General features: G+C 31.7%; 2 protein-coding genes across 3 annotated transcripts; both read right to left on the minus strand.

Moving 5' to 3' along the window:
• On the minus strand, positions 1-11005 carry LOC143048190 (vacuolar protein sorting-associated protein VTA1 homolog). Of its 2 annotated transcripts, XM_076221721.1 has the most exons (8): positions 10802-11005; positions 9356-9450; positions 7474-7601; positions 6436-6511; positions 5492-5572; positions 4846-4954; positions 2656-2904; positions 1-1550 (listed from the first exon to the last, which is right to left on the minus strand). In XM_076221721.1, the coding sequence occupies exons 1-8, from the start codon at positions 10902-10904 to the stop codon at positions 1402-1404; spliced, it is 990 nt and encodes a 329-aa protein (XP_076077836.1). In that variant the 5' UTR covers positions 10905-11005; the 3' UTR covers positions 1-1401. The 2 variants fall into 2 exon arrangements, with proteins under 2 accessions (XP_076077836.1, XP_076077837.1); XM_076221722.1 differs by lacking the exon at positions 5492-5572 and having other exon boundaries at positions 10802-11004.
• Positions 11006-18166: 7161 nt separating this feature from the next.
• On the minus strand, positions 18167-24855 carry LOC143048191 (allograft inflammatory factor 1-like). Its single transcript, XM_076221723.1, has 6 exons — positions 24700-24855; positions 23959-24020; positions 23337-23403; positions 20605-20646; positions 19942-20104; positions 18167-18340 (listed from the first exon to the last, which is right to left on the minus strand). The coding sequence occupies exons 1-6, from the start codon at positions 24737-24739 to the stop codon at positions 18256-18258; spliced, it is 459 nt and encodes a 152-aa protein (XP_076077838.1). The 5' UTR covers positions 24740-24855; the 3' UTR covers positions 18167-18255.
• Between the last annotated feature and the right edge of the window lie 1715 nt (positions 24856-26570).

Below are 26570 nucleotides of genomic sequence, written 5' to 3' on the forward strand. Positions count from 1 at the left end.
TTCAATATAAAAACATTCTTTAATAACACAATACAGGTCTATAAGAGTCATTCACATACACTCACATCTGACAAACAATCTTAAAATATATTACACAGCATAAGACATTCTAGATTATTTTAGATACATATACATTTTTTTTTTATCTTGATAGAAGATTTGTATATCTTGTGGATCTTGCCATGTCTTTATCTATATAAAAGCATTAACAATAGCCAATTAAAAACACAGTTAAATAAAATAAATTGAAGATCAATAAATAACATGTATTAAATTTGAAATTATATATTAACTCATTTTTACTACAAGAATTCATTACTTCTTTGTGGGTTATGTAATTTTTCAAATTTGAGAAAAATCGTTAAGAATTAACTTTTCTGTAAATACTAGCCTCTCTCAATAAATACTGCAATTCACATATTCACAAAATCTTAAATAAATATATGCCTACAAAACCAACACAGAATGAGTGCATGTACAGTTGAGCTTAGTGCACTGAACAATACAGACTCACAAAAATATCCTTTTACCTAACGTGTGTAGTTGCAATAAAAGTAGTGGTTATTCTTTCTTGCCAAAACGGAAATACTTCTCAAGCAACTAATTCTAATCAAATGTGCATGTTTGATTATATTATATGACATGAAAATATGCATTTAAGTTAAACCCTTGGCACTGCTTTTAAAATTATAAAGCTGCACACATTGTAATTATGTTGGTCAAATTTGTCATAACATGAGAAATGGAAATTTTATGTTCGGATAAGTTTTTGAAGAGTTCTGCTTCAGTTTAAGAGCTGAATATTTTTTAAAGTTTTATATGAGGACATACATACAAAAAAAAATGCATCTAATTTTTAATAATAACATTGGAATAACCTCAGCATTCATCTTTACATAATCATAAAGTATTACCCTTGAATATAAAATTTTGTCTAAAATAAAGTCAATCAGTTTACTCAAACTCTGGATTTTTTTTTAAAATACATTGTATCACTAGAAATTGTTAGATGACTTTTTAAAAATATGAAATTTTAAACTATGGGACAATATTATGAACAAACATGATACATATGTATTTTAATCAAAAGAAATACATATTTTAATTAGCAATGCATAGCTATAGCAAACCCAATACTTTTAAGAGTAATTTTACTCAATATCCTTGCTTAAAAAAACAAACAATAAGCCTCCCCTTCTTCATTCGTCCTCAACAAACAGATAAAATACTACATGTATCACAAATATTTTGGCCAAAAAATTTAATCAATTCTTGAACTGAATTATAAGTTATACTAAGTTACTACAATGTCTAATAAAGGAAATATACAATTTGAATCTGTGTAACAGACGTAAAATAAGAATTTATAAAATAACACATTCAGTACATATCACAAATATTTTAGGTTTCTTTGCCTGTTGTCAGAAGTTTAAGAGCTTTTGTAAGATTAGTAACAGCAGTTTCTGAATCTTCATATTGTAGTGCACTACCAGCATATTTACATAACTTCATTGCTTTTTGATACTGTTCTGCAGTTAACCTCACACTCTCTGAAAAAAAGAGAGAGAATAGTATTTTCTTTAATTTTGAGCAGCAAACAAAAAGCTAATAACTTATAAATCAATATAAGGAGATTTGGTATGACTGATATTAAGACTTCTATCCACTAGAGACTTAAGGAGGATTATGTATACAACTATCAAACATATAAGATAATAGGCAAAAATGAAAACGAATAATCGTGATTAATAGAGCAATTATTCCATTAATAAGTCTTCTGACAATTTCTGTCATGTTGATTATTTTTTTTAATCCGGTCCTGCTAATCTCTTTCGCTATTTAAATTGTCTATCTATCTATAATAGTTTTCAAGATAATAGGCAAAACACAAAGAAATCGCAAAAATCATCATTAAAGAGCATTAACTCTAATAACAATTCCATGATTTTGGCCATTAGACTTATTTGTAGATTTTGACCTGCTAATCACTTGTACTTTTAGAGTTTCTATCTATCTGTAATAGTTTAAATATAACATTAGTCAACAACACAACACATTGGTACAAATTGTGATCAAAGGTCAATATGGAGTTGAAGGTTACAGCTAGGTTGACTTATTTATAGATCATGTCTTGTTGATCAATTTTGCTAATTAAAATTTGTCATTGAGAGGTAATAACTCACATCAGAACTTGTCTTAAAATTTTGATATATATGTAGTTAAATCTCAACATTCTAACATTTTTGCCATGTCCAATTTTCTAAATTTATAGTGGTTTGGGGCTTTGGGCTCAGTGAACTAAAACTTATAAGTATATAAGAATGGACAACACTTTCTTGTATACCCTACCACCCATAAATCTTATTTTCATTTGTAACAGAAATGCATTGGCTTCCATCAATTTTACCCTTCTATAATTATCATGTGGTGATACATATTTTTCAAAGTCCATACTTTGATTGCAATTTTTTTCTTTTTAAATAAGGTTTGGTTGAAAATTTCAAAATCTTGTAACAACAACTGCTGGAGAGTCTTTGTCTATTGCCTATTGCCCAATCCAACTCAATTTATTTTGAATAAAATACTGATTCAACTAAACAATAACTGATTCTTTTAACAACGTGAGTTACAAACTTTAATCATACATGTACTTACTTGCATTCTGAGGTGGTGTCCATGATGCAGCTGCTGCTGGCTGTGGTTGATGATACGACTGTGATGGGGCGGGTTGTTGTGGTACATAGGACTGTGATGGGGAGGGCTGTTGTGGTATCTGGGGTGGGTCCTGTGGTGTTGTGGGCGGAGCAAAGGCTCCTACTTGTGGTTGTTGGTTACTGGGGGTTGGTAAATTGTTCGCAGGATAAGATGGTCCTGGCTGTAAATTATCTGCTGGTGATAGACCTTCTATAATGTAAAATAAAAATTGTCATAGTATATAAATCTTTTTATTCCTGAAACTTAATTTTGCAAATATATATCAATTTGAAAATAAGCTGTTATCATTTTTATAATACTATATTTTCCCCCCATAAAGAACTTGGAGCCACAAAGTAAACCAAGGGGCCTTTTATGGCTATGTGGTATGGGCTTTGCTCATTCTTGAAGGCCATACAGTGACCTATAGCTGTTAATTTCTGTGTCCTTCAGTTTCTGGTTGAGAGTTGTCTCATTGGCAATCATACCACATCTTCTTTTTTATATGTAGATGTACAACTTGCCACACCAAAAATATAATATGTATAAATAGAGGGTTTAATTCTTCCATTCATAGAAAAGAATATAGTTTGCAAATTAAAAATGCAAATTGAGATCAAAATAGAAAACAGTGACTCAGACAAAGAAGACCCAGATGCCCATAATGCAAGATCTTACAAAAAACACCCCTGTATGTCAACTCTGTTACAAACTGAGGCAACAAAAAAACACATTGACCACTCTACCAATATCATCACATTTATAACTATCAATTTATGGAGACTGTCTTCGCTGTTCAGGTAACAAAATTTTGTCTAAAAAGCTTTTGGATCTTTTTTTTTTTTTGGCAGTATAAGGAAAACTTGTAAACCAATATAAGAAAGAAAACTCTTGTCTATTGAAATTATATATGTTCATTTGTTCAAATCACATGGAAGAACAGTAGCTGCCTTTTCACCTATTGATTGGGGAAAATCAATTAATCACTTGTCCAAATCATATAGGCTCTTGGTGAATTTACAAAGGAGTAGGTCCGGTAAGGGCTGATTTTGGCCTCAAATTTTAGGTTCATCTAACGAAAGTTTTTGGACACTTTTTAAACACTAAAGTGTCTATTTCAATTGATTCGATTAGTTTATGTGAAAGATTTTAACTAATCTAGTCATTAAAAACGCTCTGATTCAAGCTTAAATATGAAAAATCTATCAAATATGCCAAAAAACGTCACGTTTCACATGGTTTTTGTCAAAAATGAAAGTGGCCGCATCCGTGTTCATCCTCAACCTTTATATATGTTTTGTATTATCATCAAATACAACTTACATTTCAATATCATGAATGAACACGAATGCAGCCACTTTCATTTTAGAAGAAAACCGTCTAAAAATTAACTAAAATGCTTAAATTTTGAAGATTTCAGTAATTTAGCATGACTTAATGAGGCTAGAACGCAATATTTGTGCATTGTATTGTCAAAAACAGCTCATATTTATGTAGCAGAAGCATTTTACTTTACAAAATATAGCTTAAAGATTACATTTTCACAATTTTCTAAAACTGCTATATTTTAGGGCCAAAAAGGGGTCTTACTGAACCTACTCCTTTTTGTTCTATGTTCTTTATTTTTTTAGTAATTTTATTAGTTTATTTTCTTATTTAATTTTCACTAATCAAATTTGCTCTAGATCTTATTTATAGGATTTTACAATAACATTATTTAATATATGATGACCCTTCAGAGGAAAATAAGAAACTAAAGTTAAAAAACATTTAGATTTTTAGCATATTATACTCACTACATTGAGAGACACCATTACAAATATTTAAGGAATGACTGTAATAATTTTTCTGTCTATGAAGAAATAACATCAAAATGTGGTGCACACTTTAAATAACCTGCTATGCTGGTTATTCAGTGTGCACCACATTTTTTATGTTATTTCGAATAGACAGAAAAAATATTACATTCATTTCTTATAATTTAGTTCTAAATTCCATTTTAAACCGGAGTAAACCATAAAAAAACGTTGGTGACGTCAGGGTCACATGTCCATGAGCTGATAAACATAACAATGTCAGCCAATCAAAAGAAGCGTTACATCCAAAATTAAATTATACACGAATGTTAATTTTCAGATATAGTACACTTACCTTCTCCATCCTCCCCACCAAGAGGACCAGGCACTGGGGTTTCACCATTCTTCAAACATTTATGTATGTATGCTGCTTTCCATTTGGCATATTTTCTATTCTTTTGAATCTAAAAACATAAAAAGTATGTCCATAAATAGATTTGACTGATGATGGTAATGAAAAGGGTCTGGTTTTCTCTTTTGAATAATTATTTCCCATCACTTATTATACAGTATTGGTTTTGCTCATTGTTGAAGATCTATCTTGATTTATATTCCAATCCTAAGTTATCAAAATGATTCATTATGTTAATCATTTAAAGGTTAAAATTGTCATAGATAAAATTTATTCTGGTCTCTGGCAACTTAACAGTGAGATGTCATAAGTACACATCTGGCAGCTAATTTATAACCAGTAAAATTGAGAATGGAAATGGAGAATGTTTCAAAGCGACAACAACCCCACCATAGAGCAGACAACAGCCATTTTAAGACTTTGGCTTCAAAAGAAATAAATTTTTAGAAAAATATATAAAAAAGGTATGTCAATGACCAAATCAAATTCATAATTACAAATTAATTGCAAAAGAACAAATGTTTAGTTGTCACAACAATATTTGTACACCTCATTGACGAAGGGTAATAATTCACTAACTATCTTGTACCTTAGAAAAGTGGAAGCTAGTTGATTGCGAGCTTGGCACACAATGTCCTGAATTATTTAATTGCTGTTCACAATCACAATCCTATAATAATAATTTGAATTGATATGGAACACAGATGATGCCGCTGCTTGCATATAATGTTATAAAGAGGCATATCTCAAAAACTGTAGAAGGGACACCATCCAAATTCCAACTTGATCTATGTTTTGTGGTAATAAGCTTTGCGTAAAAAACATCTGGTTGAGGCAATTTAAAGTTAGAGAACGTCAACCAATTTTGGTTTGTGTGTATGGATGTACAGGGTAGTACTTAATGCCCAACCAGGTGACAGCAGAAGCATAAAGATTGAACCTCTAAATACAAAACTGTTGGGAAAATATAGGTCCTGAAATTTTTTTAAACCATTTAAAAAAAATTTAACTTAAAAGTAAAAGTTCTTTAATGCATGTGCACAATGGCCTCTGTACAATGTAGGTTTTATTTACTTATTATTACCCGTAATTGACATGAGAAAAAACTTCTATTAGCATAGTACATCAATATATGCAACTTTTTTTTACCTAATTCTTGCACAAAAAGATGTTTCTCAACCTTTTTTACCACATTTTTTGTCAAAATTACAGTAGCACACAGATTAACTATGGAATAGTCAGTGGAACCATAATGTGCATGTACACTGCTATACTGTAGATTAATTATCATTCGTTGGATACCAATTTTCATGGGTTTCGTGGGTACAGCTAAACCACAAATTCAAATGTTCAACAAATTGCAAAATTTCTGTAGGCTTTGTATACAGAGATTAACAAAACCATGAAACAAAATATCCACGAAAATTGATGCCCACGAAAATAAATGAATCCACAGTATATATGCTAGCAAATTTGGATTCATGAAATATGAATCAGAAGTAAGTTAATTATTTATTTTATATCATTACTCACATCTTCACTTATCTCACCAAAGCATCCCAGCACATCAAATAACATCCCTGCTGTGTAAAACGATTTCACCACATTTCTGTAAAATAATAAATTGTTACACCAAAAGACAAATATATAAACACTTATCATATTACAATAGACTTTGTTGTAATAGGCAAACTTATCTCCTTTGGTATGTATTTGTGTCGTTTGGAGTCACGTTTATAATATCTACTTATTTGTTTGTTAGAAATTGGAATTGCATTATCTATATTACTAAATGAATAGAGTTGAAATTGTGTGTCCTTTTTCTTCTTTCACACAAAAACCATGAATACTGTTTTATACCACAAAGGGGTAAAGACCAGCGTAATTTATTATGTGTTCATTTCAAGATCTTTTAGGGGGTATTAGGGTGTTAAAATCGGAAAAAAAAACAGTTCGGTTCGACCGTCCTTTTCTACGTTCTGCTCTGAAATTTGCATGTCTGCCAGGCAAAATTACATTTTATTTCGTAGCAGATACAGTATATTGATCTTACACTGAAACACTTTGTTAAGCACATTCTCTTGATGCTCTCAGCAATTTAGCAACTGATTTGTACACAGTTTTTCCTTCTATGGAACTGCATCAATTCAACATGAAAAGGGTGGGAACTTATTTATGGTACTGCTTATATCTATTTTTTAACTTTTGTGTGGTTCATTAAAATTTAAGACTTTCTTGAAAAGGGTTGGGGATTACTTCAGTTTTTGGGTAAAAATGGGTACCAAAGTGTGGCTGGAATGTGACCCACCCCCATTCATATATCAATCGTAAAATTTTCAGATGCTGATTGACCTTACCTTGAAACAATTTGTGCTACACATTTCTATGGCTCTCAGCAAATTATGAACCAAAGTATATTTCTGTGGTATTTTCTAGTCAATATAAATGTATAAGTAAACAGAAATTTGCAAGAATATACAGTAGAAAGCAAAAGCAGCTAAAAAGATAAATAAACAATTGCATTTCTTATTTTTGTTGATGATGAATGACATGTAAAAGTAATATGTATACTTGTTAAATCTCCCAGCTCTGTCTTCATTGTCAGCAAATAAGAAAACTTTGAGAGCATAATTCTCCATGTGTGCTTGTCCTACAACTTCGCTAGTGATGGCATCATTTTCACTATGTTCTGTTTTAAACTGAAATAGTGTTGTGTTGTGATTAAAAAAGAAACTTTGTCAATAACAAGTAATGGTCTGAGACCACAATTATTTCGTAGTGCATTTCTTTCAGAACATAAATGAAAATAAAAAAAATCCCACCTGTGCTTTCTCAAAGAAATTTCTACAGTATGTTGTACTACTTTTGGGACAAATTATATCAAAATTATAGAAAACTTCATTGGCTCTAACTCAAAATTTGGACAATTTTATGTTTGGGGCGTCTTGAAATCTTTTGACAGCTTCCGAAGTGCTAATTTTTAACCTTTTTCAGCTGGACCAAATTACTTCTTTCCTTTAAAATTCTGGACCCAATTTTTTTACAGTGTAATTTCAATTTTAGGCATTAAACATCATGATGGAGAAATAAATTTGGAAGGAGTATAAAAATTAATGGAAAGTAACCCACTGTCAACACTAGGGACTATATTCGTGAACAATGAAAATCAAGGGACGACAATTGTGGTCTCGGACCTAATGACATATATATCTACAACCTATTAAAGCTAAAGGATCATGCATACATATCAATACTCCAAACATTTTCTTTACCAAATGCATGTTCACTATGTATAAAAGAATATAATAAAACATATTTCAAAATAATTTGTTAAATTTCCTCATTGGCATTAACTGTGAAATATGATGGCAGAATTTTTTTTACATATTCTAGAAATTAGAAATAATTCAAATTATGAGGGTTTTTTTTTTGTAAGATTAACAAAATTTAATGCTGCCTAAATATGTTTATATACAGGTCCATTTTGAGGTAAACGGTGTCAGAGTATGTGGTTGTTTCTTGTTATACCATTGTCAGGTTGTATTGCAGAGTTTTATTTTTGAAAGTATCATGAAATTTGTAAAATTAATCGTGCAACTAGCTGATGCAAATATTTCTTCCTTTCTTTCCAATGCAGAGAATTATTTTAATTTGTCATGTATTAAATTTAAGCATGCAACAGGCTGATGAAAATATTGTATTTCTTTCTAATGCAGAGATGTTTTTTCAATATGTTGTCAAATTTGTAATGTTAATTGTGATCAATAAAAATATTTTTGCTATTCATGCAGAGATTTTCTTTTGTAATTTATGCAACAGAGGAACAGGACCAAAAAAAATCTCAACATAAGTGGAGGTGACTTAATAAGAATAAGTATAACTGTGGACTCGGACAAGTTTTAAATTGAGTTTTATTGTGTGTATTACTATATCTTTTCTTTATTCTACATTGGTTAGAGGTATAGGAGGGGGATTGAGATATCATAAAACATGTTTAACCCCGCCACATTTTTGCACCTGTCCCAAGTCAGGAGCCTCTGGCCTTTGTTAGTCTTATACATGTATGTTTTATAATTTTAGTTCATTTATATGTTTTGGAGTTTAGTGTGACGTCCTTTTTCACTGAACTAGTCAACAATTTTTTTTAGGGGCCAGCTGAGGACCACCTACTGGTTCTGGATTTTCTTGCTGCGTTGAAGACCCATTGGTGGCCTTTCAGCTGTTGCCTTCACTTTGGTCAGGTAGTTGTCTCTTTGACATATTCCCCCATTTCCATTCCAATTTTATTTATAACTGTGGGTGCACATATGCAGATAGATTTTTTATTGCTAAAGAGTCAAATGTTGATAATCAAAATAGCCTTCCACTTAAAATAAACTTTAAACATTTTTACTCACTTTTAAAAGTGATTAATTGCTGCTACATTTTGTAATGGTGCTTTTTTTATATATACCTTTTCTAAATAGTCCATCAATGCAAATAAGAATGTTCTTGCTTCTTTTGACTTTTTATCAATCTCCATGCCATTCTGCATTGCATACAATTGACCTTTAAAAACAGATACATGTACATCAATGATACATCTGATTTAGGTTTTGATTACATGCAGTCTATAGTCAATGTAGACCTTGGCTTGTGTTGGTTAAATGTACATTAAGCCAAGTACAGTGTAACCTGCCTTATCCAACACCTGAGTATTTCAACATCCTGTTTTAACTGTCACATTTTTCTGGTCCCAAAATATGCCTTTCCTTGCAGAAAAAACTCTGAGTATTCTGACACCCTGCTTAATCCGACATTTTTTTCTGGTCCCCCAGTGTGTCTGATTACACAGGTTACACTGCATGCACTGCATAATAATTTTATTATAAATATTGTAAATTTTATTACGAATAAATATTGTAAATTTTATTACAAATAATCTATATTTACGGAAGAAAAATAATAATCTGTTATAAATTAAAAGTTAAAATTCTAAATATTGCTGAATTAAATTATCATGATTTTTCTAAAAACTAGTTGAATAGATTTACTAACCCCTTTTAGAAACAATGTGATCATCATATAAATTATGCACTTGAAATTGTATCCCTCTTTTTTACTCTGACAGTATTAAATATGTGGTATCCTCTTTTTTACTCTGACAGTATTAAATATGTGGTTGTTTGATTGATTGATTGATTGTTGTTTTATTTCCAGTAGTAAATATACATGTATATGTCAAGCATGTTAATTGACTGTCCCTATGTAATATGAATTTTTCACTCTCTCTTAAGGTAGAACCAATGTGACTAATAGAATAGGTACTACAATAGGGAGTTGATCAGGAAGTTGATGCAAGGATAAGGATTCTTTACTGCAAAAAAAACTTTAACGGGAAAAGACTGTCAATTATATGCGCCCCTAAAGACATTACTACATGGGATCACCTGTATTCCTTCAATATTAATGTTAATCACGCTTCTAAATGATGATCATTGCGCAGGATAAACTAGAAATAATATTTGTTCCATAGGTACTTAATCTTAATTCCATAATAATAGCAGAGCTGATTGTCATTTATAGGAATTAAATTCTAATTCATGCAATATAGCATCATATTTTTCTTACCACTTGCTCAACATGAGAATGGAAGTGACAAAGCCCCATGGCTCACGAGTGATGTTTACTGAAACCAGTACTGTGTACTGTTAAATATTTCCCTCATGATTCTAAAAAGATATTTCACAATTAAACACTGTTTAAAGGAGGGTGTGCAAGAAATTTGTCACTCTTAAACTTCACTAGGAGTATAATTTATAATGGGAGGATATATGTAAACATATATTGGATTGTAGGGGTACAGGGTTACATTATGATGTCATTATCACACCTTGAAGTTCCCGAGATATTTACTTACAATAATATGAAACAACGGGGTCTCGCTTATCATGTTCGTTGGCAGTTTTAAGATAATGCTGAATTGGTTTCAGGCTCGCTGGAAGAGGTGGAAGATGTGACATGATTATTGTCTATGAATTAGTATGTATTTGCAATAACTTTCCTTTTTCAATATTGACGTTTTGTTTGGGAGTAACTTTCCGCCTTCACAGAGGAGAGACTTTTGTAATTTTTCACTAATCCCCAAAAAGTAATTCTAAACGTAACATGAAACGTACAGGTATAGTTTACGTTTTTACGGAAAAATCAATAAAATCGTAACAAACTTACATGTCCCTATCAGTATCTGTTTTACCTGACATCACTCCAAGGTGGATAATGTAAAGTATAATAAACAATATACAATATACAAGATACAATATACAATATACAATATACAATATACAATATACAATATACAATATACAATACAGAGCTTGGTAGAATTCCACTCAAAAATAAAATTGTTTTTTCAAGCATAAATTTTCTAGAGCATATACTTTCATCAGAAAATACACTTGTAAATCAAATTTTCTATGCAACAAGATTTTCAAACCCCTGGATCCTAAAAACTCAGTGCATTTTACAAAAATTAGGATATTCATATCTTGTTGAAAAAAGTTGTCTAACAAAGCAGCACTTGGGACAAGTAAAACAGAGAATTTATGATCAGTGCTTGCAAAATCAAAATGCAAACATACAGGAGTCTTCTAAGCTCAGTTTCTTTCGTCAAGTCTACAAAATGGGTCAAAGACCATCATATGTTGATTCACTAAACAATTTAAATGATAGAGCATCAATATGCAAAATACGCATAAGTGCACATCCTTTAATGATTGAAAGGGGAAGACATCTTAATATTCCTAGAGAGGAAAGATACTGTCCTGTCTGTAAAAATGGGGAAATTGAGGATGAACAACATTTCTTATTAAAATGTAATAGATATACCTCAAAGCGAGAAATATTAGAAAATAAAATAAATGTTATATTTCAAATACAGCGTAACATTACCGCTGATGGAAAAATATCTCTATTGGTCAATAATAGCTCAGCATTATTACTTAGACTGTCTTCCTCTTTCATATCAGAATGTCTAAATATAAGAAACAGTGAACTTATATGATACATCATTTTGTAACTTTTCATAATTTAGCATGATATGTTATCATGGAACCTTTCATTCTACCATGTCAATTATTATAGTTGTATGTAATGCCATAGGTCTTAACCATTTATTGTTAATGAGTTTGTGCCAATAAAAATATTTGTATTTGTATTTGTATATATAAAATTTTCCAAATGTGGTCATAAAGGGGGAAGGGTCATTATCCATATCATGACATTTGACACATATGACCCTCTGCATTTCTTACAATATTTGTTTGATATGTACATGTTTATTATAAACTGACCGACCAATTGACCAGACTCAAGCTAGCGACCAATTCTATCGACCAATCAAGCTAGCGACCAATTCCATCGACCACTTAAGTTAACACTGAGCATAAACACGTAACAGAACCATTTCGAGATATGTCTGAAAATCACAAAATGACATTATACTACAACGTTCTACTAATATTTAATACGTGATGTATCGCTATTGATATTAATTTTGGATTCCAACAAATAAACATGAGTAGCGTGCTTGCTTGCTGGAGTCTAATAATCTAAACCAGTTATTCAGTTTTTGAAGACTTTATATTACATGGTATTATTATACATTTATTTCAAATCGAGATTTTTGTTTTAACTAGATCTACTGTTTCCAGATTGGATATTTTAAAAAAACAACCTTATGGTCCAAATACCTCATATGATCCGGCCCGTTGATAATAAAACGAGTATGATACTGATATGGTCCAATCATACGCGTACGGTCAGACCATATGAGTATACGCATATGGTCATGACCGCACGCATATGGTCCAAATATTGATGTGGTTCGGAACATATTCGTAAGTATTGTAAAACAGAATAAAAAAATTAAAGTACAGCCGTTCAAATGTCAACTTACGGTGAGATAGATAAAATGTTTAAGTGAACAAGGACCTAGAATAATCATGTAAGGGTTTCTACATCCGCGGCATTGTCAAATATCGAGTATTTCCTCAAAACCATTTAGGTTTGAGGGGAGTGGTTCTCGAAACAGTATATAGGGTATAGTCCAAGGCACTTCAGATAATACTGAAAACAGTAAAACAAATAAAAAATATAATAAGAAAAAAAAAAATTATTCAATGCAACATTCATCAAGTCAAAACATTTAAACTACGTTCAGCCAGATGTATTTTTTTAAAATCTTTAATTCAACATTTATATACAACAGACATATTACATATTACTCAAAAATATCACAAGAATGTTTTAAGTATAATGACATAAATAATCAACACGAAAATTAGAAAATGAATGTTATGAATCCTTCGGTTTCTAGTACAACAATGTTGTTCTTTAAAAAGTGTTTCTCAAAAATATTTCTCATACATCTTGCATGCATCACACAAGTATTCATACAGAATAGTCATATTATGTTTTATACTGTATAAGGTCAACCTTACTGTTTGAACTCTTAAGTAAATTCCTTCTGTGAAGATACAACTTGTATTTTTTTTTCTCGTTTCAACCTTTATTCAGACATTATGTAGCATGTTATTAATGAAGTGACCGATATAGACAAAAGAGTAATAAGTTGTCTAACAGATAACATTTTATACACTATTCCTTATTCAATACATTCTTTTTAGATAAATTATTCGTATTTTTTTTAATCAATCACACAATGCAATTCAATCATTCAACATATATATTAATAATAAAATTATTATAGGGGTAAATTCTGTAAAAAATCTCCCATTGACTGTAATGCTAATCTATGTATTGAATTAAATTTATACCTGATTTACCGTTAGAAATTGGAAACTTTCATATAACATTCATGAAAGTACAAATGTAGCCCTATCTTTTGCACTAATAAAAACATAGGGTCATGCGGCATTTTTGGGCATTCACATGGCCTTGTTTACAAACAATGTAGATTCGCACTTAATTCCTATACTGACCCTAATTACTTTTCAACCCTGTAGTAAAAAAAATTAGTACATTCAGCATTTATTTTTTATTTTTTTTTTCAACTCTAGTTTTGATCCATCTGCCAAAAAATATTTATTACAAACATTATCTACCAAGCAGAAGAGCATATGACTTCAGTGTTATACAGAAAGCTCTCCCCTAAATGGGCGGTCCCTGATGACGTATATTTATTTACTGAATTTACCCCTATATATTTCACAATAAGATACTGTTACATCAATAATTTTTTTTATCTTTAAAAGATACGTCTGCAATTTTTTTTTATCATTAAATACGTCTGCAATCTTTCAGTATCTAAATCAGTATTTAACAGATACATTGAAATATTATTATTATTTCATCTAAATAAGTATTAAAAAAATTGTAATCAAAAGTAAATAACATTACAAAATTATAACAAACGTCAAATAAATAAAGGAGCTGGAATGTCAGTCTTCTTCAATTATTAAATATCAATTAGAATGAATAAAATGAAAATCTAATATGATAAGCAAATAAAAAAAAAACAGTCGAAAATAATTGATAACTGTAAAGGGAAACAATCTAATCCTATTATATTTATAAAAATTACTATATCGGCCCGATCAAGAGAACATACAAAGTATCACATTATATCAAACAAAATAGTTACTATGCATATTTATAAATCTTTGTCAATAAGTATAATATTTAGTTCATTTTGGTATCAAATGAAAGCGTATTCACTTAGGATCACTAAAGACCCGTGTTGAATAATAATCAGAAAAAATTAATAAAAAACAGGGCAAATTTCCCCCGTTGTATAGTTGGCTTAGTACCGGTTTTTTATTCTGGAATTTCTGGGAACCAGAAGACAGCAATACACAGTTAGGAGTTTGGTTTCGCATTTTGGCCCCTGTGGATTTTTTATATATGAAAGTTGTTGTGCAATAAAATTCATTTTCAGACAGCTGATTACTAATTTAGCCTTCAAAGATGGTTTATAAAAACATCAATGTTATTTTTACATGTTTAATGGGCTATTTTCTGTTTGACTTTCCGTATTTTCATAGCTATACCAGCCATTGGTCCAGAAATTAATGTAATATTTCTGGTGCACTTTCCCACCCGGGCATTTTCATGAAGAAAAGGGTCTGGGACAAGCTTTCAATCCCACTAGGTGTGGGTAAAAACTTTGCCGTAGGGAACTGTACAGAAAGAGTGAAAAAATGAGCCCATAGCAGGTGGTTAGATTGAAAGCTATTATCCATAACGTCAACTCGTATCAATCCCTGGGTGGGAAAGTGCACCTGAAGACTTCACTGGCCATCCAAAGTCTGAAGTACCTATACAGTTATGGGTATGGGCTCATTTTTCAGTCTTTCTGTACAGTTCCCTACGGCAAAGTTTTTTCACACACCTAGTGGGATTGAAAGCTTGTCCCAGACCCTTTTCTTCATGAAAATGCCCAGGTGGGAAAGTGCACCGGAAGCTGACAACAACATACTCAATTTCTCATTTTGGTCCATTATGGGTGGTGGCAGCAGTCGCTTTACTCCCATCCCCCTACGGCAAAGTTCTTGACCGCAGGTGGTTAGATTGAAAGCTATTATCCATAACGTCAACTCGTATCAATCCCTGGGTGGGAAAGTGCACCTGAAGACTTCACTGGCCATCCAAAGTCTGAGGTACCTATACAGTTATGGGTATGGGCTCATTTGTCAGTCTTTCTGTACAGTTCCCTACGGCAAAGTTTTTTCCCACACGTGGCGATGTTGTTTTTTTCGTGTCTAACGTACAATCTTTCGGCAAGCCTCGTAAGCTCCATACGGTAAAGTTCGCCACCGGACATGGCTCAAATGAAAGGTAATAAATCAGAGCAGGGCCAACTGAAATGATTTTTTGGGGGTTAAAACCTTCTGGGAATTGAATCCCACCTACACCTTCTCAATAACATCCAAATATTAAAGAAACATTCATTGGCTCTAACTCGAAATATGGACAATTTTTATGTTAAGGGGGTCCTGAAATCTTTTGAAAGCTTCCGATGTGCTATTTTTTAACCTTTTCTAATCAACCGAACCAAATCACTACTTTACTTTAAAATTCATGACCCAATTTTTTTTTTACAGTGTGCTTTAATCTCCCTTACTTGCTATTTGAGGCATAAAACATGAAGAAATACATTTGGAAGGGGTATAAAAAAAAATGGCAAGTAACACACTGTCCACACTAAGGAACGAAAATCAAAGGACGATAACTGTGTACTCGGACCATTTGAGGATGCCGAATGTATAGAAAGCCAGTATATAGTAATTCTTTCGAACATAAGATATTTCTTATTTCGTTTATTTGAAAGCTTATACATTGTACACAGGAACGAGTTTAAGTCAACTCACATTAAATAGTTATTCCATGCTACGCCTACAACAGTAAAGACCGTAATGTTATCTGATCTGTAAGTTTGTTCGTTCGTTCGTTTTTCCGTGTATCCATCCATTTATACTGTATAAGTTTGAATCGAAGACGACATTGTAGTCAGATCAAGTTGAAACTAGGTACACATGTTTATTAAAATATGTTCTCTTTAAAATTATTTACGGTTCTCTGAATATGGAAATTAATTGTGCGAGCAAATCATCATAGACAAACACTGTTGTTGTTTTTTTTTTAATTCGTTTACTTTTTATTCTCGTTTCGTATCCGTAAATTACTCGTATATAACTATTATGTGAATGGGGGATATAAGATCCGTTTTTAATAGTTTTATTTGCAGTCCTTGATTTTTGTTTACCATCTCGGTTAAGAGTTTGGAAAACCGAGAAAACGTAAAGAAGACCCCAAAATATAGTATATGCCCTTCTCTATAGAGTAAAATACGTAGAGGAGCGCACTTTTCATTCTATAAATACATTATATAATAACATAAATTATGTGTTTATGTAGGGGAATAAAAATCGTTCGCTAAAAAGATTGTTCCTTTGCTTTTTGTGTATTTTTCGCTGTGCATTTGCTGATTAAAGATACCCTATCTCCTTTGTTTTTCTATTGTATTACGATATTTTGACTTTTTGCGATTTTCTTGGACATTCTCCCTTTACTGATTTATACTGATGCAGATATTTAGCAAGCAAACTAGTCAGTACATTAGGCTACAGACGACATTGATGTTGTTGTGTTCCTTCTGACTTGATATGATGGATATCTCTAGGTTTTTAAAGGTTAAAAAACAACATAAACCGTATTGGTAGCCATATTTCATTTTTTAACAGAACGTTGTTTCATTATGTCGTTTTGTGGTTTTCTCATATACCACATTATGATTCTTTGACAAGTTGATTCTCATTGTGTTCTTTAGTGGTCGCTAGAATTGGTCGCTAGCTTGATTGGTCGCTAGGATTGGTCGCTAGCTTGAGTCTGGTGACCAATTGTTAAGAATAATATAAATAAGGGTTGCTTTTCCCAAAATATGACAAATGTCCTATCTATAATTTAAATCATGAGAAGGGGGCGGGGATCGGGGGGGGGGGGGGGGGGGGGGGGGTCCGGATCCCGAATTACACTTATACACTTATAACATTTGAGCTAAAACAAAAAACTAGAGGTTTCACTTGACATGGTAACAGGGCCTCAACAAGAAAATCAACCGGAAAGCGAGAAACAAATTTTTAACTGATTGTTTTACTTTGTTCTTATGTTCATGATGTTGTACTGTTACACCACTGTCCCAGGTCAGGTAAAGGAGGAGTAGCGCTAAAACCCTAGTTCAACCCCGCCAGATTTTGTAAGAGCCTTTCATTAAGTGGTTGTTGCTTGTTGCTTGTTGCTACATATAATATTTGTTTTTCGTCATTGTTTTACATAAATTAGGTCGATGTTTTTTGTTTGTTTGATAATTGTTTTACATTATCAGGTCGGGACGTGTATTGCTGACTTTGCGGTAAGGGTTTTCTTCATTGTTGAAAGCCGTATGGTGACCTACAGTTAAAATTGGTTTCTGCACGTTTTAGAGTTGCAATCATACCACATCTTCTTATTTTTATATCAAATGTCGCAGACAAGTTGACACCGTTATATGGAAATAAAAACGCTACAAAAAACGGGGAAGGGGAATGTGATCGGCGCCCCAGAAGGTTACACAAGTCTGCTGATAAGTCTAATTCGGTAGTTCACAAAAGAGGATGGGACTGTGTGGTATTGATTTTCTATGACTAAAGCATGGAACGATTGCATCGATGGTTTATAATTGAACAATAAATGTATATACTGTCGTTTAGTTCAGTAAAAATGAAAGTTCGAGACTAAGACGATTTTAATGTTTTAGTACAGTTTTACTCATAAGAAACATAGAAAATATAGGCAAAAAAGCAATCTTGTCAGCGTTCATGGCAAGCTACTTAATGTTCGTTTAGGTGCTATGCCATGTGGCTTGTCTGCGTCTTTGGCGGCGTTTTCGAAGAAAAGAATTCTGAAAAGAAAATAATCAATTTTATAACAAATACTTTGATGTGATTTGAAGTAGAAACAGGTTTCCCTTTAATAATTACACCTAAATAAGATCTAATAAATATCATGGATTTTAATTGTTTGATAGTTAATATACTTTTTTATATTTTCTTGTATAAAGATTAATTCGTATAATATGAATAACCTGAGATAATGAAACAAGTGTATCTCTTTGTACCCTCTTTGCAATGGTATTTGTCCAAACGCATTTCGTACTATTACCCTTTTCGCAGACGCTTCATCATTTCATGATGTACTTTATCAAAAGCATCTGCTTTCCGAACTGAAATACATGTATGTTATAGGCGAGAAGACAGTCTATTACATTGTGGAAGTTAAGTTTAACTTTTTCTGTTGATACTCTGTGCAATTTACTGGTGTATCGTGTTCAGGAGGGATTTTTGTGAAAAAATCGGCCTCGCAAAGAAATGTCCTTCCCTCGACTGATATTTATCGCAAATGTTCCTCGTGAAATTGATATATCTTTTCAATTGTCTACATGTAACTGATGTCCATAGCTCGCAAAATAATGTTTTCTTTTAATAATATTTGAAAAGAAATGAAACAATGACTTCTAGTTTTGTTGCCCTGTTATATTTGTGTCGATTTTTTAATTTCTTGGAAAATATTCGCCATATATATACTAATAGCTTCTGTAAAATCGTTTTGCATATATATATATATATATATTTTTTTTTTTTTTTTATTCTCAGTTCTGTAAAGCTTAGATGAAGATTTGTTTTGTGGAAGCGGTCAATTTTGATTCCTCTCATACAGAAAAGTGTGCAAACAAAGTCGAGTGCTTATGGTTAAACTATCTACCAAACAACCAGGAACAAGGAACAATTACATGTATATGTATATGCATGTAGCGCCTTTAACAATTATAAGAACCCATGGATACAATATGCATGGTGGTGGGCTACAAAATGTAGAGATGAAAAAATTGAGAATAATTCAAGCGAGGAATGCATTGGCATGATATAGGCTATATACCATAAATAAAAACTGACATGGCAAAAAGCAATAAAAAACAACCACTGGATTACATTCTCCTAGTTTGTGAAAGGCAAATTCAGAATGTACCAGTACTTTGTTCTACATACATTGGTCATAAACTTATTGTAGGTCGCGTACATGTTGCAAATCGTTTAACAGAACATAGCACTCTCCATATCATCGTTATAAACAGAACATAGCACTCTCCATTTCATCGTTATAAACAGAACATAGCACTCTCCATTTCATCGTTATAAACAGAACTATAAACACGTCTATATATCACGTCTCGATCCACCATACACATGATACAGGAGGCTAATGACCTTTCCAGCATTCATAATTTCGAGTAGACCTCTATGGCATTTTTTGGGGACTACTGAGGCATAAATTACAAGCAGTCAACATAAAACTACTTATCACTCAGAGAGCAATCCGAATTATTACCATCGTATAAATTTTGATACCAGAACAAAACAAAATTATATTAATAACATTCGTTCTTGGATGTCACATATAATAAGTGTATGTATTGTTGGTATATTGTGTTCTTTGAAGACTTACAATCTTAATATAGAACTCTTTCCTCCTAACATCATCCATAGAAATTCTTGATAACTTATAGTACCGGATCCTGTCGTATCCACTTCTTTGATAATTTTCATCAGTTCAAGATGTGTTTTTGGTTGTCCTAGCTTTTCAAGCATTTGTTTTAAACCCATTTTATCTATAGAACGAAATTAAAAATTAAAACTTTAACATGCCATGAACCCAATTTATACATTGTATTGGTAAATAAGCAATAGTTTTTAAAAAAGGCAAATGTTAATTTATTTTGTTGTTTTCTTATTGTAAGTATTAACAACGTTAAAAATAAGTGTTTTCAAAAGTTTTATATCTTAAAAAAAATAATTTAATTTAAAAAACATGGAGTTTTTAACGACGGAATCTACAATTGGATAATGTGCACAGCACAGTTATTGCTCATGATTATTTTTGGTGATACATATAATGACGATACATGCAAACTGTTCCGACACTCATTTGACACTAATACGCCCAGGCAAATGAAAAAGATAGTTGAATTATACCGTTATATACTTTTCGTTATTTGATTCCCGTCTCAAAAGTATTTTCTACCTCCAATTTTTGTTTGGAACTTGGTTTGTGTAAGCATTCGTACATAGGCAAATATACACATATTGCAAGATAAAACAAAACACATACCGATATCACCAGAAGTGTCCAAATCGAATTCTAGGAACTTGTCTGAAAATATTGTTAAAAATGTCAATGTCACAACAATAGAAACATAAGTATCAACATTAAATGGTTGTTTAATTGTTAATACAAATAAAAAAGGTGATTTCAAATTGTGTTGCAATTAGCTAAGTTAGTCGATTGTGGTGCGACTAAACGGACATCCACACCTTTGTCAACGACTTGCCACCAAACAGAGAGTGAAGACATCTCTACCTCGGGGCAAAATAGACACTTTTAAACAGAGAAATTACACAGTTATTATTTAAATATATTTTGATAAAAAAAAATTCTCAGAAAAAAAAATCAATGATACGCGCGATTTCCTACGTACTCTTACATTAAAATTCTGTACTGAAGAGATTTTGGTTAATCTTCGCTGGCACTATGTTATTCTAACGTTAACGGGACTGGAAACTGATTGATATGTTGGGATTTCGTTATCCCGTATAATATTATAATAGTCCCAGATCTTTAGTATCGTGAAAATTGTAAAGTTTTTAAATTGTTTGCAAATTTTTACTTTTTTTCAAAATATTATAGTTAACGTGGGTTCAAAGCATTGACACAAATCAAATCAATAAATGTGTTTGTTTCAAAATCATGAATAGGAAGGAAATATTTTTAATCTGTTAACGTCCTCCCGGAACAGACAATCGCATTTCTTTATCTTTTGTACATCCCATAAACTGGGGGAAAAACTCCGGTTCGCAGGGAGCATAATTATTGACTATACAACACATATATACAAACTAATTTAAACGTTATATTTATACACTAGTAAAAACATATATATAGAAGTGAAATTAAGTATTATTAGTCTGATTGATGCCAGTCATTTCCTTTATCAACGAAACAATTTGGAATTCTTTTTTTTTATAAAGTTAAATAAATTTAAACAACCGTATTGAATGATCCATGATTACCAGAGAGGCAATTTGAGGAAAGATTGATCAACGTGTTGACAGCCGGATAATTTTAACAGTAAAGAAATTGATTTGTTGTGAATAAATAATTATTGTCTATTTCTTTGCGTGAAAGGTATACATATTATCACCCTTCCTTGAAGATTTGACACATAGCGTGAGCCACAAGTAACGTTTTGCCTCAAGCAGATACTTACTCCTTACAAGATAGATAATTTATAATCCATTTACGTTAAAAATTTCACTGTTTCCCTGATTTTCTTTCTTTACTTATTTTTATTAATAAAAATGTCAAAAGTAAATTGTCCGTAAACTTTTTTTTTATAAATACTCGCAAATGCGATCAAACAGAACATTGCAATTCAAAAAGATCTTGACTTTACCAGTTAACAGCTAGAGAGTAAATAAGCACAATGTTTGCTACAATACAGTTTGCGAGAGAAAATAGTATACAAGAATCACCTATAAAAGGAAAGCAAAGAAAGACAAAGAGACGTCGACACATTCCGCACTCACAGTTACCAGAGGAATTGGTCATAAGACGAAATAGTAGAGAACGAGAGAGAATACACACTGTTAATGATGCGTTTGAAAATCTGAGGAATCACATACCGTATTCGACAGAATATCATAGATGTTCAAAAGTTAAAATTCTTACGGATGCAATGGTGTACATAAATAACCTTAGTGAGATGCTCAACAATTATCCCGATGCAGAGAAACAAAGTTTGGATTCAAGTCAGCAGTTTAAACCGTGCTCTTGTGATGGGGTTGAACATGATGCCGTGAATTGCGGAGAATTGCGACTTGTTTCGTCAGAACAATTTTGTGCAACAAAAGTTACAACTAACATAAATGATAAAACTAACCATGAAGTCGATCATTTCAATAGAAAAGGAGACTATTCTTACAAAACTAAACATTCAAAGGTGTGCATAGAATCCCTAACAAACGGATTTAACAAACACAACGATGGAGATCCGACAAATATTCATGAATTAAGTAAGCAAGTAGATTTAGACAATGTTTGTACAACTGGATGCACAGAACAACATGACATAAAGACATGCAACACAAAACACTTTTCTGGAAGAAGGCCTGTTCTGAGAGATATAACTAACTACTATAACGGAATAACTCAACAACAATTCAGGGACTTTAGATACCAGAATATAGAAAGAGAGTATGCATACCCTTCTCCTGTTATTGGACATTTTGATTTGCAAGAAACAGAACTATACGACAAGGCAACTCATTTCTTAGAAGATCTTATTCAACCCCTAATATGAAAGCATGACTAAGGGGATATATCGGAACATTGCACTCTTATTCTAGTAAGAAATAAAATATTTTATTTTGAAATAACAATGAAGACATCTTATTTTATCATTTGTACTTAATATTTGATTCGTACACAAATAAATTGTATAACTAATTAGACAATATCATATTAAAGTACAACTAAATTGCACGCATTACAAATTTTACAATAACATATTAAAGTACAACTAAATTGCACGCATTACAAATTTTACAACATCATATTAGTGGTACGCAGAAAACATAATCTGTAAAAGTGACCATGCACAAGCATGCTGAGATTCAAGGAGCTGACTGACATAATTACAAATGTATATATATTATAGTTCAAGGAAGTATAAACTCTTACAATACACTTATACACGTGAATGTACTTAGAATCAATAGGGGAAGTGTCATGACTGGTTTCATTTTAATATGTATTCAATGTATTTGAATATAAGGAAGTATTACTTTTATACGTCTGTAACTTCTCCTCTATATCGTCTACCTCTTTGTACTTATCATCTTGTAAAAAATCCTGCAAGCAATCAAACGTGTATATATCATAGTAATAAAAACTTTAAAAAGAGAAGCAGAATATTGGTTTTATTGTTTAGTCTAACGGATACTAATGTTGAACTTCCGTTTCTTCATACTGTAGGCTAGGATTTCAATTATGAAACAAAGAGATGTGATATGATTGCTTATGAGAAAACTATCCACTAGATTTTAAATAACAAAAATATACGTAATAATAGGTCACAGCCATAATGCGGCTTTTACTTGCCTATCTGTTTTTGATGTTTAATGCATATTATAACATTAGCCTTTAAAAAAAAAAGTTGCAGCAATTTGTTTTCTTATCTTTGAAATTTAAGAGAATGAAAAAGAAAATAAAACATCAAATTGAAATGTGATTGGCGTATGGTTTAGATTTATGACATGTGTACTGATTTAAACTACAACTACAAAATGAAAAATAAGGGGAGTTGAATAAATATTTCATGATACTCATCTCAGGAAATACCAAATAACGCAGTATCAAAAGAAATATACCGGTACATACAAATTTTTTTGAAAACATATCTTATACCTTATTTATAGCTTCTAATGCAGCTTCTCTGTCTTCCATCAACTGACCAAATGCTTTACCACCTGTGTATACAAACATTCATAATTTTTTATGCATATAATATCATCAGTAAAAATTGTTTGAGGTTCGACTTTATTTTATCATTTATCCTCGTGACGCTTGCATAGGGTAGAGTAAAGCATAGTCCGAGATTGCTCTGACGTCCTACGGCTGTTTTGCCAGACAAGCTAGGCCGTGGGACCTTAGAGCTAGTCCCATATCAAAAAGTGGATATTTGCCCACCCTAAATAGAATCGCTGCTTCGTCGTTTATGGTGACGATTAACGGCCTTGGAATTATATAAATCGGGCACGAGACTCAAATATGCTTTTTTCACTTCCCATGGCCCCAGCTTGTCTGGCAAAACAGCCGTAGGACGTCAGAGTAATCTCGTACTAAGTAAAGCATAAGTATATATGAATAGTTTAAAAACGGTGATATTATAAAATAAACTTTAATATAATGTATTACTTCAGCATAACAAACTTTTGCAAGAAGTTTAAATATTCTAAAGGTTTAAAAAAAAAAAAACACTACTGCTTCGACCTTTACCAGCTTATTCCTAGGGTTCAGATTAGAAAACCAAGCTTATGCATAAATACCTTTTTACCGATAAAATTAGTTAGAGAATAGAATTACTAATATTAGAAAATAAGTCTTGAAAACTGTTTTATACATTTTTTTAAATTTAGATAAACTTGCCTTGATAGTCCTTCGGATCTAGTTTCGGCTTCTCCGCCATATTTAGTATCTGATGGTAAAATGATAGATCTTCCTCCGTACCAGACGATCCAATATATTCCGGTAAGGATGATATAGATACTTTACTTTTTATTTCCTGCACAATTTAATTATTTAACTAGTTCGAATTTCATGGGGCTATGTACAGGATACCGCATCCTGTTAGTATTGGTACTGATGTTTATGAGTACTTTCTATCAATTGTATTTTTCCATATCATTTGATCTCAGGAAAAACAAAAGATGAAATCAATATGTATTTAGAATTGGATGTTCCCGTTTGTTTCATATAATTATGTGAAACTTGAAAATAGTGTTTGTGATCTGTCGTTTTATAGTGTCGAGTATAGAAATGCAAAGAAAAAATAAATTTGTAATCTCAGGTTTTTGTATTTCAGAGCGACTTTGAAAGCTATTACAAACTCAACGCAAGCACATGTTCATCAGTCTAGCTGTCACTACCAAGGTTGCGTTTAACACTAATCTCATGTGTCAGCTAACTTAACTTAGCTGGTTTTGGAAAATATTTGTGAATACACATCAATATGATATAGAATGAATCTTCAAATTGTCCAATAGTTTAAACATAACCAATTAAAGGGAAACTAGACGTAGAACATAATCCTAAGATGTACAACATATTAAAGGGAAACTAGACGTAGAACATAATCCTAAGATGTACAACATATTAAAGGGAAACTAGACGTAGAACATAATCCTAAGATGTACAACATATTAAAGGGAAACTAGACGTAGAACATAATCCTAAGATGTACAACATATTAAAGGGAAACTAGACGTAGAACATAATCCTAAGATGTACAACATATTAAAAGGAAACTAGACGTAAAACATAATCCTAAGATGTACAACATATTAAAGGGAAACTAGACGTAGAACATAATCCTAAGATGTACAACATATTAAAAGGAAACTAGACGTAGAACATAATCCTAAGATGTACAACATATTAAAGGGAAACTAGACGTAGAACATAATCCTAAGATGTACAACATATTAAAGGGAAACTAGACGTAGAACATAATCCTAAGATGTACAACATATTAAAGGGAAACTAGACGTAGAACATAATCCTAAGATGTACAACATATTAAAGGGAAACTAGACGTAGAACATAATCCTAAGATGTACAACATATTAAAGGGAAACTAGACGTAGAACATAATCCTAAGATGTACAACATATTATAAAGGGAAACTAGACGTAGAACATAATCCTAAGATGTACAACATATTAAAGGGAAACTAGACGTAGAACATAATCCTAAGATGTACAACATATTATAAAGGGAAACTAGGCGTAGAACATAATCCTAAGATGTACAACATTGCATAAAGATTGTACTACATGTTATCAAGCCAATTCTACAGTTTATATAGAGTTATTGATTGAATATATATACATCTTATAGTTGAAATAAAACATATGCTGAATATTATATTATATAACTCTTGTGATAACAGTACATACCAAGTTTCTTGTTTCCTGTTAATCAAGACAAATACGGACACTGAACCTGCTTTTTGCATAAAATTATTTGTTTTTTTTTGCGATGTTTTGTTTTGATGCACGAGGCTATTTTATATGAAAATGCATATTTTTGACATATAAGAGGTTGTACTGTAGATATTTACATGGAATATAATGTATATGATAGATTTTGGGAGGCATTTGTATCCACAATTATCATACAACTGTATCTCCAATAGGACGAAACTTCATTATTTAAAGTCACAAACCAATGCTGCATAAACCATTTTCATAGTTCACGATTACGACGAATATAAATCTATACCCTTGTCAGAAAATACT

This window comes from Mytilus galloprovincialis, chromosome 10, assembly GCF_965363235.1.
Source record: "Mytilus galloprovincialis chromosome 10, xbMytGall1.hap1.1, whole genome shotgun sequence".
Classification (NCBI taxonomy): Eukaryota; Metazoa; Mollusca; class Bivalvia; order Mytilida; family Mytilidae; genus Mytilus; species Mytilus galloprovincialis.

What these genes read in the sequence shown, in the direction of transcription:
- LOC143048190 (XM_076221721.1), bottom strand. Translation starts at nt 10,904, where the DNA reads ATGTCACATCTTCCACCTCTTCCAGCGAGCCTGAAACCAATTCAGCAT. An exon ending in CCCCGTTGTTTCATATTATT is followed by an intron (nt 9,451 to 10,801) that starts GTAAGTAAATAT and finishes CTGTTTTTAAAG; the next exon opens with GTCAATTGTATGCAATGCAG. An exon ending in TGGTGGGGAGGATGGAGAAG is followed by an intron (nt 2,905 to 4,845) that starts GTAAGTGTACTA and finishes TTTACATTATAG; the next exon opens with AAGGTCTATCACCAGCAGAT.
- LOC143048191 (XM_076221723.1), bottom strand. Translation starts at nt 24,739, where the DNA reads ATGGCGGAGAAGCCGAAACTAGATCCGAAGGACTATCAAG. An exon ending in AGATCCGAAGGACTATCAAG is followed by an intron (nt 24,021 to 24,699) that starts GCAAGTTTATCT and finishes TTGTATACACAG; the next exon opens with GTGGTAAAGCATTTGGTCAG. An exon ending in GGACACTTCTGGTGATATCG is followed by an intron (nt 20,105 to 20,604) that starts GTATGTGTTTTG and finishes TTCGTTCTATAG; the next exon opens with ATAAAATGGGTTTAAAACAA.